Source organism: Myotis brandtii, unplaced genomic scaffold, assembly GCF_000412655.1.
Source record: "Myotis brandtii unplaced genomic scaffold, ASM41265v1 scaffold154, whole genome shotgun sequence".
Lineage (NCBI taxonomy): Eukaryota > Metazoa > Chordata > Mammalia > Chiroptera > Vespertilionidae > Myotis > Myotis brandtii.
In genome coordinates, this window is record NW_005355584.1 from 8,361,984 (window position 1) to 8,375,457 (window position 13,474).

At 47.3% G+C, this 13,474-nt stretch overlaps 1 protein-coding gene across 4 annotated transcripts in view; it reads left to right on the forward strand.

The window, feature by feature from the left end:
- Positions 1 to 13,474, forward strand: part of ATP9B (ATPase, class II, type 9B) — a 138,835-nt gene that overhangs the window by 114,800 nt on the left and 10,561 nt on the right. For all 4 annotated transcript variants that reach the window (XM_014535913.1, XM_014535914.1, XM_014535915.1 and 1 more), the window contains 9 exons: positions 3,547 to 3,708; positions 4,248 to 4,340; positions 7,345 to 7,428; positions 7,710 to 7,880; positions 10,025 to 10,123; positions 11,726 to 11,815; positions 12,132 to 12,276; positions 12,508 to 12,572; positions 13,312 to 13,467. In XM_014535913.1, the coding sequence (XP_014391399.1) occupies positions 3,547 to 3,708; positions 4,248 to 4,340; positions 7,345 to 7,428; positions 7,710 to 7,880; positions 10,025 to 10,123; positions 11,726 to 11,815; positions 12,132 to 12,276; positions 12,508 to 12,572; positions 13,312 to 13,467 (1,065 nt within the window). The remainder of the gene's footprint in view (positions 1 to 3,546; positions 3,709 to 4,247; positions 4,341 to 7,344; positions 7,429 to 7,709; positions 7,881 to 10,024; positions 10,124 to 11,725; positions 11,816 to 12,131; positions 12,277 to 12,507; positions 12,573 to 13,311; positions 13,468 to 13,474) is intronic.

Here is a 13,474-nt window from a genome sequence, read left to right on the forward strand (position 1 = left end):
ATTTGACCCAGTGATCCCACTTCTAGGAATATATCCCAAGAAACTAGAAACACCAATTAGAAAGAACATATGCACCCCTGTGTTCATAGCAGCACAATTTACAATAGCTAAGATTTGTAAACAGCCTAAGTGCCCATCAGCAGATGAGTGGATTAAAAAACTGTGGTACATCTACACAATGGAATACTATGCAGCTGTAAAAAAGAAACAACTCTTACCATTTGCAACAGCATAGATAGACCTAGGGAGCATTATACTAAGCAAAATAAGCCAGTCAGAGAAAGATAAGTATCACCTGATCTCACTCATATGTAGAATCTAATGACCAACATAAACTGATGAACAAGACATAGAAACATTGAACAGACTGTCAAACCTCAGAGGGACAGCAGAGGGCGGGCGGGGGGAGATCAACCAATGAACTCATATGCGTATATGCATAACCCAAGGACACAGACAGTGGGTGGTGAAGGCTTGCGGGGGAGAGGGCAATGGGGGGGAAAGGGGGACATATGTAATAGTTTCAACAATACAACTCTTACCATTTGCAACAGCATAGATAGACCTAGGGAGCATTATACTAAGCAAAATAAGCCAGTCAGAGAAAGATAAGTATCACCTGATCTCACTCATATGTAGAATCTAATGACCAACATAAACTGATGAACAAGACATAGAAACATTGAACAGACTGTCAAACCTCAGAGGGACAGCAGAGGGCGGGCGGGGGGAGATCAACCAATGAACTCATATGCGTATATGCATAACCCAAGGACACAGACAGTGGGTGGTGAAGGCTTGCGGGGGAGAGGGCAATGGGGGGGAAAGGGGGACATATGTAATAGTTTCAACAATAAAGATTTATTTTAAAAAATAAACACACACACAATAAAAGAATGACAGCACAGAAACTTTTTAATATGAAATTGTAGCTCCCACCCCATGTTCTGTTTCCTCTCATTTCACAACTCTTGGAACTACCTTCCATACTGGTTACTAAGAATGAAAACACATGAATGTGTAAATAAACTTCCTGAGTGTGTTACTCAGTGCCTATGGATGAGACTTAGCTCAGGCTCCCACTTACATATATTTTTACATCACATTTTAATTATTTTTACCTTTGTATTATTGTCAATAATCACATCATTAGATATTTCCAAAAGCTCTTGTGAAACAGTCATTTCAAATAGATTAAACCTTTATGCTCTAAGTTGCCTTTACATTTCAGAGAAAAATATCTCAGGATTATGTCCTATTATAATGTCAAGCAGAACCTTCCACATGAACATGGCAGCACACAAGTATTGGATAAACCACTCTCTGCATGTTTCATTCAAATACTGACAAAAATTCCTGGAGAGAGAAAATCAAGCAACAGCATTGGAAACTCTCTTAAACAGAACCCAGACCTAAGCACTGGGGAAATCTCCCCAACTCTCTAGGACTTGATGATGGAAGGAGGGCACATTCTTGGGAGGCCCACGCCATCACTGACAGCATCCAAAGGGAACAGGAAAAGACACACATCCCCCTCTGTCCCTTCCTCCTGACCATGAGGGCCGCACAGTTGGGAAATTCAAAAAGCAGCAGAGTATTAACTGCTCCTGAGATAAATTCTAAGCCAAAGCCCGCTCCTGTTAGAAGCCACCACACAGAGTATGCAGTCTGACCCAATATAGAAAAGGATGACCTTAGAGAAGCCATGGTCAGGAGAAGCCGAGATGAAAACAGTCACTGAACAGCTCTAGCTCAGGCACCACCTCCCTGACTCTGCCAGCAGCACAGCGGTGACAGGAGACAGAAACTCCATCTCAGCAGCTGACGTATTAGGGAGTGCCTTGAAAGATAAGCCAGAGATTGTGTGCATCAGGAAGAAGCAATGAAATATACAAACTTGGCATCCACGTAAAAACATTAGAAGAGCCATAGCCAGTTTGGCTCAGTGGATAGAGCATTGGCCTGCGGACTGAAGGTTCCCGGGTTCGATTCTGGTCAAGGGCACGTACCTTGTACCTTGGCAGCAGGCTCGATCCGATGGCCCTGGTTAGCGCTTGTATGGGAGGCAACCAATTGATGTCTCACATCTATGTTTCTCTCTCTGTCTCTCCCCCTCCCTTCCACTCTCTCCACTGAGCTGAACCAGCTAGAACAAGAACAACTCTTATCTTCATACCACCACAGACACAGATGGTCAAGGCAAATGGCAGGAAAGGCTCCAGGTCAGAACCTTTCCCGACAACGTAACTCTCCCAGCGCTGACCTCTGGGCTGTGCTCAGAGACTGGACCCCCCGGCCCCGAGTCTACAAAGATGCCCTCTCTGCAGCACAGGGTGACGGTGGATGCTGCCCCCGCCATCGGCAGGACAGCAAGACTGAAGTGAGAGTGCTGCTCAGGGCGAATGATCACAATCCAATACAGTCAAGGCTCATGAGCTGGCAATCTAATGTGTAACGTTTTGCTGTCCTAGATTTATGTCAGCCAACTATGCTTTTATTCATTAAAATGAAATGTATTTTTAAAGGATAAATTGGGGCTGAGGAGAAATGGGCACACTGCACAGGAAGCAGCGACAGGTGGTGGGACAGAGGAGGGATTCGCAGGGAGGGGAAGGCCATGGTGGAGGACAGACTAGTGGAAGGGCCTCCCCATCCTCCTCTCTGCTGGAGACATGGCTCCTAAGGCTTAGGAAGAGCCACACTCAAGGGGCCAAAGAGCCTCATGTGGCTCGCGAACCGCAGTTTGCCAACCATGGCTCTAAGGCATCGCCTGCGCTGGGAAGCGACTTCGCTCTGTGCACCTAGGACGGGACCTGCTGTGTGTCCTCCTGGGCAGTGGGAAATGGCACCTCAGTTTCTTCTGTTTCTGGGGTTCAGGTGAGGAACCGGGTGAGAAGGTTGTTTGAGTGTCCACTCCCTTATGCCTTTTTTTAAAAATATATTTTTATTGATTCCAGAGAGGAAGGGAGAGAGAGAGACAGAAACATCAATGATGAGAGAGAATCCTTGATGGGCTATCTCCTGCACGCCCCAAACTGGGAATTGAGCCCGAAACTCAGGCATGTGCCCTGACTGGGAATCAAACCACGACCTCTTGGTTCATAGGTTGACGTTCAACCACTGAGCTACGCCAGCTAGACTTATCTCTTATTTTAGGAAAAGGTCAGATAAACAGAGAGAGTTGGATGGTTCTCTGTCTCATAGGCTCCTGGAATCAGAAAGAAGTTTGGAAAGCCAATAGTGAGTGCCTGCCCACCACTGAGCCCTCCAGCCCACCGTGTGTGCCCACTAAACACTGCCTCTGGGCAGCTAGTAAACCGGAGCACACTCAGCTGTGGCCTTTGTTTCCGAAAGCAAGACCAAGGGCTCTGTCATCCTGCTATTGTTGGCCTGAGGAGATGTTATTAAAAGTGAACACTGACACAGCCACAAAGATATACAAGTTCTCAGCACAGTGAGCTGTGTAAGGCCAAGCTTTCTGACCTCCAGCCTCTTGCTTCCCTTCCCAGGAAGCCAGTAGCCTCACCTGTCACTGGTCTCCCTCAGGTGGCTCTGGTGCAGTGGACGGAGAGCGTTGGTCTCACCCTGGTCAACAGAGACCTCACGTCCATGCAGTTGAGGACGCCCGGCGGCCAGATCCTGACCTACTGCGTCCTGCAGATGTTCCCCTTCACGTCGGAGGGCAAGCGCATGGGCATCATCGTCAGGGTAGGCGTGCTCGCCCCACAATAATTGACACTGCGAAGGGGGTGACTTCAGATAGCTCTCCTGAGACAACTGAGGCAGAGCTAGTGAAAGGTCATTTCCTCGTTCTGTTTTGTTTTCAACAGCAGGAGCATGCCGAAGACTTTAAAGTAAGAATGATTTATAACCATAAAGTTGCTGCAAAACACCCCCATTAAATTTTTAACAAATGCCAAAACTATATATTGGAAATTGGCTATACAAGGAAGCTTATTCATTCAATCAAACCATGAAAAGTTGAGAGAATTCATATTTACCTTGCAGTCCAAGGCATATGTCCAATAACTAATTTTATTCTGAGCACCGCACAGTGACTCGAGATCTGCAGCTGTGTTCTCGATCTTGGTGCCCGAGCATCGGGGCATGTAGCCTGTGTAGAAAGAGGTTCGAGCAGTGCAGCACCGGGCATCTGCATGGAGACACTGTTCTGAGCCTGTTAGAGCCGCTGTCATTTGAGGAGCAGCATTGGTCTGAACATACCTGTTTATTTTCCTTTCTTGCAGGATGAGTCCACGGCAGAAATCACCTTCTACATGAAAGGTGCTGATGCTGTCATGTCCACCATCGTCCAGTATAACGACTGGCTGGAGGAGGAGGTAACTGGCGCTCTCTCATGGGAACATGTCCACAGATAAGCGAGCAGACAGAAAACCAGTGTCCTGTCCCAGCTGGTAGACCTGGGATCTGGGAATAAATTGAGACGCCAGGTTTCAAACCCAACACAATATTTTGCAGGATAATGTTTCCCACTGGATTACCTCACGTGACACCAGCTCAGTTCCACAAGGTTGTTTAGTGATGAGCAGCTTCCTCTCTTTGTGCACAACTTCTGTGCTGGGTTTTGCGTGAAGGTATGTCATATACACAAGTAGGTCCTGTGAAGAGTATTTTGTTTGGATTAGTGAAAAAGCAGAAAATTCTGAAATAACGATATACACATAGCCAATTTAATATACTCATTTTTTAACCTAAATTATTTGCAAGGAGATTTAATTAGAATTTAAGTCTAGTTCTAATTTGTACATAGGATTCACTTTAAAAATAGAAAGTAAGATACAAACATAACCAATGCTCTACTGCATCAAATTCTCCCTAAACAAATATGACTTATTTTTAGCCTCATGAGGTTATAGTATTTGTTGTTTACACTTATGTATTAATAAGAAGCTGAATTTGAAAGTAAAACTAAAGCCCTGCAGTTACAAACACCAGCCTTTTAGCATGTGCACATTGCTGTTGTGCTAATATCTCCCCACCGTGGACAGGAGACCGTCTGTCAGTGAGGGCCACACCCTCCACAGAGGTATTGGCAATATGAATCAATAGCTCCTCGGGCACTGGGATTTAATCAGGAACATGAATAAATTAAACCCCCTGAAGACCTAGTAAAATGCCATAAAAATTACTTTTGGTCATAATGATGTGCAATTAATTATAAAATACTTGTTTAATTTATTTAGCTTTATGAGGTCAAATCAATAAATGTCTTGCACCAGACACATAATGTCAGATTGTCTTTCACAAAGATAACTTTATTAACAATCCTTTGTACATTTATTTCCTCAGCATTGCAGTTCTTCCCTTAGTTGAATCTTTGACCTCTGCCCATGTCTTGGTAGTGATGCTGCCGTAGTCTGAAGGCCTTTCATGGGGGAGACCAGCAGGCTCTAGGAGCCTGAGTCCCTGTGGGCTAGTTGGGCTCCTCTGTCTCAGACAAGCCTCCAGGTTGGATTCTTGACTATAAACTTGTGTTCTGCAAATATTAAAAAACAACAAAACAAAAAAACTACCAATACTTTTCACTCGTCATATGACAGAAGGAGCCGATTTTATCAACCCTATGGCGTGAGTCTGCATAAACTCCTGAACCAGGTCCTGGATGTAGCAGCTAACAGTGGCCGCCTTCCCTCGAAGGCAGGCTTGCCATTCACCCCCAGACCTGATGTTAGGGGTGAACAGTAGTTAGAGTTGGGGAACAGGGGAGTATGAGGGCACAGTGAAGAGCATACTGCCATCCCCTGGGGTCCCTGTCCCCAGCCGGGACCTTCCATCAGCTCTTCCTGTCATGTCTGCAGCTGTGTGTGTGATTGTGAGCATCAGACTAGTCTACCCAGTGAACTGACAAGGAGCTTCAGCAAACCCAAATGGCTCAGGTTTTGTATATGCCTACAGATTTTAGCATCAGATGTAGTAAATGAGCTTTGCTGGAGATGAACCTCCTATAGAGAGAGGTGACGTTATCTAGAAACATTAGCTTTGCCCTGAAGGGACAGTAGGCAATGACAGGGCCTCTGCACAAGGCTGGCAGGGCGAGCGAGCTTGGGAAGTCATGTCTGCATGGTTTATCAGCAAGGCTGTGTGCTTGTCCCTGGGCGATGCGGAATTTCCACTCACGTCTCTAATTTCGATGCACAGAAGGTCAGACAGTGAAAATCACAGTCCCCTCGGTGGCTGGGATGCAGAGCCAGCCTCCCTGTGGGAGCTGCAAAGAGGACACCTTCCTCTCCCCTTCATGCTGAACAGATGCTAACAGTATCAGTCCTAACAGTGCATACCCATCACTAGTGTTTGACTTTCTTTCATTAAAAAAATAGCTGGTTCATTTGTTGGCGATGTATTTGCTTAAACACATCATCACATTGTCAGCTTTACATTGTATATGTACACTGAGACACTTTTGATTAGTTGTTCTTTAGCTGTGACTAGAGTCCTGTCCCCTGGTATTTGCTCAAAGTGTTTTGAAAATACCCTGCTCCTGACACTGCCTTTGCCAGCCCCTTGCCCAAAAGTCCACCACAGTGGGGGCACCAGCAGACCCGGGAGCGATCACCATGATCTCTGTAAACCACAAGTGCCCAAAACAGGCTGAACAGCTGGAGTTCGGAGCTTTCAAAATATTGTCAAAGACTGAAAGTTGAAAGGCAGTCATTGCAGAGGGAAAGGGCCTTAGGCAGCCCGTAGCAGGTGGTCCAGGAGCCGAGTGGCCTGGATAAGCCTGGGCTGTTACTCTTGGTGTCTTGACAGGTGAGCTTCAAACAGGTTGTTTAGAATGGAATAGCTTAGTGTTCATCACATCGTGGCTTAAACTTTATTTTTCATAAAAACACGTTACTCTGCAGTACTTCTTACTTCTCACCACACTGCCCCGTAGGGTCTTCCTATTTCCAGGCCTCCCCTCCTCCCCTGGCCTCAAGCATTGATCTCCCTATGTTACCCATGCAGCGGGGGCCAGCACGGAGAGCAGTATGGTTTCAGGGTCTGTGGTGCCGTTTCTGACAAGTCTGGTTTGAGGTGGGAAAGAATATGCTTCTCATCCGGGAGCTGCACTGTGACACCAGCCCCACTGTGTGCGTGCACTGCTTGTTCTCAGAGGTCAGGAAGAGCAGGGCCATCATGGGGTGGGGGACGGCATGGCAGCAGTCCCTGAGGACACAGCTGCTAAGTACTGTACCCACCTGTCTGGCAAGGATGTAGACTGGAACTGTCTGAGCCTGCCGCTCCAGCTCCAGCCCTGCTGCCACTGGACACAGTAACTGGGAGCCAGAGATAAAAATGCAGAGTGGGTGGTGACAGCACAGTAGCCTGCCTCTTCCTTTCCAGTGTGGAAACATGGCCCGCGAAGGTCTGCGCACTCTCGTGGTCGCGAAGAGGGCGCTCACAGAGGAGCAGTACCAGGACTTTGAGGTGAGCAGATGATCTCTCTCCACCCTCACGGACATCCCATCCCTCGTGGGCTCTGGTGCTGCTGTGAAAATGAGTTCATATTGCTCGTGGGACATTGTGAGGTCGTGTGGCCATAGCTAGGAGCATCAGGACTTAGTCCCCCACCCTGTCATGGCCCCACCCTCTTCTGCAGTCCCCTGGGAGTGAGAAGTGAGGGTTTCTTTAGTGTTGCAAGTTTCCATGTATTCAGCAAGTCCTAAATGATAATAAATATAAATAGCACAGCCCATCTCTGTCCTCAGAGCCGCTATATGCAGGCGAAGCTGAGTGTGCACGACCGGGCGCTGAAGGTGGCTGCGGTGGTGGAGAGCCTGGAGCGGGAGATGCAGCTGCTGTGCCTGACGGGGGTGGAGGACCGGCTGCAGGCAGACGTGCGGCCTACCCTGGAGATGCTGCGCAACGCGGGAATCAAGGTACGGCACCTGGAGCAGAGCGCAGTTTCCCTGCGACTGCGTGACCCCTGTGCTGCCCTCTCTTCCTGGCCGATGTGCCCTCTCTGCGCACACACGACATTAGCTCCTCCTGGGGTGAGGCTTAGTTTCCAGGAAGGTGCTTTCTCACCTTGCGCTCCCCATGAGGCAGAGGCTCAGTTACAGAATGGTGGGCGCCTCGGGGTGGGGCCTCCACTGTGTGAAAGAAAAGAGCCCGACTGCTTTTAGAAGAGAGGCTGTTGGGTAGCTGGATGGCGAGACAGTGGAGGGGTCGGAGGCAGCAGTGCACCAACTCCTGTTGGACTTGGCGCATGGAGCAGGTTGTTGGTGTGCAGAGAGCAGTGTCAGTGAGCCCTGCACAGGGACCGACGCCCCAGCGGGTCAGGAGGGAGTTCAGTCACGAGAGCCACTCAGACTCAGACGTGCAAATGATCTGGATCTGACTGTCGGGGCAAGAGATGTGATTATGACAGGTAGATGCCCTGCTTGTTTTTCTGTTCCTTATCTGTCCATGCTAGATTATCAGTGCTCCATGTAAAGATCTAGGTACTTATATCAACTCCTCACTAAACTCAATAAGACTTTCTGAGGTTCTCTTTTTTCTTACATTTCCGATTGAAGGAAACCCCCTCACAGATGTGGGGACCTGATTTCAGCTGTCCCTTGAAACCCAAGGTGCTGCTCCAGCCAGTCAGCTCGCCCAAGCTGCTCGTGGGCCTTGGCGTGGCCTCTCTTGTCCTCTGTGATTCCCAACTTAGTCGTCACAGCGTGTCAGGGTCTCGGGCCCAGGCTCAGTAAAGTGAACACAAACGTGAGATAAAAAGCACAAATCCTCAGACACTGAGAAGAGCCAAAATGCGTGGCACCCAAAGAATCCAGAGCACATATGACTTTTCTGTGTCCTGCTTCCAAAAATGCATATTTACATGTGACGCATGAGACACCTGAACAGTCCAGATGATGAGAGGTCACTGGAAGTTTTTGCTGTGATAAAATGTTTAGAGAGACTACTTGGTAATACATTTAATGTCCTGGTTTTCTCTCTTTTTACTCTAGGGATATTTATATACATAATATGTGCATGTGTGTGGGATTTAAAGTAAAAGTAGTATGATTTAACATGTGTTTTTTAAAATACATTTTTATTGATTTCAGAGAGGAAGGGAGAGGGAGAGGGAGATAGAAACATCAATGATGAGAGAGAATCACTGATAAGCTGCCTCTTGCACACCTCACACTGGGGAATCGAGCCCGCAACCTGGGTATGTTCCCTGACCAGGTTCTTAGGTTGGCACTCACCCACTGAGCCACACCAGCCGGGCTAGCATGTTTTATTTGCTAGAACTTTCAGCTTAATTGCACCTATTTGCCCATTTCGAACCTCATTTTCCAGCTGTATACCAGCCAGCTGGAACAGGGTCTTCAGGATCCTCCTAGTTCATGGCCAATGACCATGTGGTGCCCCAGGCCTGTTTGTGTGGCATGTGAGGTTGTGTGAATGCTGCCTTTTGACATGTACTGTGTCCTCATCAGCCTCAGCCATATGATTTCTAAACCCTTTCATTCGTGTGCCTCCAGATCTCAGCTCTGAGCCTAAAATCACTTTGCTGCCAATTGTTTTAGTGAAGCAAGTCAAAAAGACTTGTTGTTGTGGAAAATGTGAAGTTTTTCCCATTGTTAGGTGCACAGCTCACTGGCACTAAGTGCATTCACATTGTTGTGCAGCCACCACAGCACTCCAGAACTTCATCTTGTGAATCTGACACTCTTTCCTCAAAACCCTGCTCCTATCCCCTGCCCCCCGCCCCTGGCACCCACTATCTACTTCCTGTCCCTACAAATCTGACCACTTCAGGGACCGCATACCAGTGGAATCAGACAGCATTTGCTCTTTGTGGCTGGCTCATTTCACTCAGCACAGCATCCTCGGGGTTCATCCATGTCGCCTTGTGGATGTGCCACATCTTGCTCACCCATTCATCCTCAGTGGACACTTGGGTTGCCTCCACATTCAGATATTGTGAATAGTGATGCTGTGAACATGGGGTGCAAATATCCTGCAACGAGAGACACTTTAAAGAGACGAAGTGTAATGATGAAGTTCACCAGGGTAAACTGTTTCCTAGATATGGATGCTAACAGGCGATAAACTCGAGACAGCCACGTGCATCGCCAAGAGCTCACACTTGGTGTCGAGAGCACAAGACATTCACGTCTTCAGACCTGTAAGTCTGTGTCGAAATCACTTTGAATTTTAAATGTTGTATCTCACAATTAAAACCTGTTGATCCTGTGGGAATGTACATGCCGTTACTTATTATTTATTGAATATCAGTTTTAAAAGAGAAATACTGCAATTTTCTTACTCAATTTATAAAAACATTAAGATAGATTTATATTAGTACATTAACTGTGATCAAAAGCTGCTTTTTGATAGAAACAAGTTCCAAGTTTACAAGTACTTTTCTGTTGTTCTATTAGAATTATTTATACAACTAAATATCTGCTTTAAGTTAGACATGCTGTTCATCTGTGGAGGTGTATATTGATACAAATTACATCTTCCTTGGTTACACTTGTCACACATGGTGCAGAGCTGCCTTTGTGGGACAAACGCTACTACAGAGTTGGGATGTGTCTAATCTGCCCCCTTCCCCAAGCAAATGCTCTTCCTTAATTAGCTCAAAGAAAGTTAATAGAGATGAGCTAAATTTATGTGTTTACTGTATGTATTAGTTATTTTTAATTTAATTCAAACAAAAAATAAAAGTTTCTTGGGTCTTGATTGATGGTGGGTGAACAGACACTGTGTGTCTGCGTCTGTTTTAAATGCAGCGCTTGTACCTACAGAAATAGTTATTTGAATATCATTTACATGTAAATGTAGTTTATTTCAAAACATCAGAATCGCAAATTAGGCCCTGCAGTCGACTATTTGCAATTAAATTATTAATGATTCTGGTAAAACGTCAGATCAATTTTTGTTGACTTTTCTGTGTTATAGCACCACAAATTAAAATTTCCACAATAAAACCTACCTATTTAAAGATGAGTCTGAGATTAATTTGTACTGCATGAAACTTTTAATTTATTTCAGTCCTGTAATATATCATTTCTTTTATGCCCCATAAAATCTCCACAGAAAGAATATCAAAAACCAGTGTGTTGGTTTCTGAAATGTTTTCCTTCTAAAATTAATGGCATTTCAACATTATGACTTGATTTTAATCTTTTAAATCATTTCATCTTTCATGTATTTGTTGGCATGAACTAATAGAATAAGTTGAAAGCTGTGACACAGACAAGTGACTTTAGGAAAGCATTTGCACCAGTGGCTTATTAGGAAAAGAGGCGTCTTTCAATCAGACCTTGACCTTGGGTCACCTGTGTGGAGCTCGGCTCCCTGGGCTCCTCTGTTGCTATACTGGAGTATCATTGTATGGACGTACCACAGACTTAATCAGTGGTTACCGTGGCGTCCTGTGGGACTGTCGTGACAGAAGGCAAGGCAGTCGTTAGCTCCTAAGTGCCTGTTACCCATTTCTGGACAAGCCAGCTTCTTCTGTCCGCTGTGTTTTATTGTAACTACAATGTTTTTTCTGCACTTTTCCATGTGTAGGAAAACAATCAGTGTTAGATAAGGAGGTGTGTGTTCCCAGCACTGCAGGAGAGGTTTGAAAGAGCTGTTCTTTATAGGACTCCATGTGGGAGGCACTTTGGGTTCTAGATCATGTGTCTAACAATGTCAGTGTGGCTCGTAAATAAGCACTTGTTGGTGCCTCTGGTTTCAACAACTATACTTGGGGTGCCCTCTCCCCTTTCTGCAGGTAGCCAGTCGAGGAGAGGCCCATTTGGAGCTGAATGCCTTTCGAAGGAAGCATGACTGTGCGCTGGTCATATCTGGGGACTCCCTGGAGGTGAGGCTGGTCCCTAGCCTAGCACATGGCCATCTGTCTGCCCACCTGTCCGTATCTCTGGCCCAGAGTGTGTCTGCTTTTCCCGCTAGTGGACTAAAGGCTTTCTGAGTCAGATATGTACCTCAGGCTGCTTTTGCGCATCTCTGTGACTTGTTAAGTAGTCCCGTTGTAGCCTGGTGGATGTGTTTGTGAGCAGGTAGAGCCTGAAGAAGTTCTGTGCAGTGCCTGTGGCTCCTCACCCACCAGGAAGTGGGAAAGACCCTGCACGCTTGGATTGGCCGCCATAGCGGGGTCAATGACCAGGTCTGTGTTCCAGGTGTGCCTGCGGTACTATGAGCATGAACTTGTGGAGCTGGCCTGCCAGTGCCCGGCTGTGGTGTGCTGCCGCTGCTCACCCACCCAGAAGGCTCACATTGTGAAACTCCTGCAGCAGCACACGGGCAAGCGCACCTGTGCCATTGGTGAGCCCCTTCCCTCCCCTCCCCACACCGTACCTGGGGCCACACCCCCCACAGTCCCTGTAGAGTAACTTAAGAGAAACTGGTATCTTAATATTTACAGGCAAAGTTCTGTTCAACCTCCAATACCAGTTTGTTTTAATGTCAGAAGTTTTTACAGCTTCTGCTGATAAAAGAGGAAAACAGGGCTAGGGATAGGTTTTTTTTATTTTATCTCGTGTTTGTGCTACCCAGGTGACGGTGGAAACGACGTGAGCATGATCCAGGCCGCAGACTGTGGGATTGGGATTGAGGGGAAGGTACGCTTATCCTCTCACAGCAGCGTCTCGAGCATGCATTCAGTCAGCACCTGCTTGCGAGCCTGCTCTGTGCCGGGCCCTCCCCATAGATGTCACCACATCCTCCAGCAAACCTTCTTGGCTGTCATGGGACCTGCAGCTTCTCTCTCGGGCTTAACACATGGTCATTTTCAATGTCCATGTCTCCTGGCCAACTGTGTGCTGTGGTTTGGGGTTTGTCTTTTATGTTCATATAACGACACCCCAGAAAGGCCTGCAAACGAAGCAGGTTGCAGTCCAACTTTTCCCTGGCTCTCCGCTCCTGTGCTGACAGCTGTGTGTTAGCAGAGCATTTAAGGGCTTCCCTCACTTACACTCAGGGGCTTTGTGAGATGGCAGGTGGGTGGCGTTTAAGTGCGAGAGAACTGAGGCTTAGACAGTCATCCTGAAGGTTCCCGAGATCCCTGGGCCCATCTCTTGGGCAGCACTGCCATGTTCCGCCTCTGCTGAATTTCTGTGATTCTGACAGATGCCAAAGGAATGGTCCTGGCTTCCTAGCCAGCGCCCCTTTCCTGTCATCAGCTCCCAGTGGTGTGTTGTCTGCCCCTCCCAGGAGCTGTCCCTGCAGCCCTGTCACCTTCCCCAGAAGCCACCCCTCACAGTGGGGCAGGGGGTCTCAGTGCTCTCTTAGTGGAGTTCTGCACATGCGCCCCGGAGCACAGATTTGCCGTGCAGGTTGTGAGGCGCCTTTACATTGCAGGAGGGGAAGGCAGCCTCACTGGCCGCTGACTTCTCCATCACGCAATTCAAGCACATTGGCCGGCTGCTCATGGTGCACGGGCGGAGCAGCTACAAGAGGTCTGCGGCACTCGGCCAGTTCGTCATGCACAGGGGCCTCATCATCTCCACCATGCAGGTGCGTG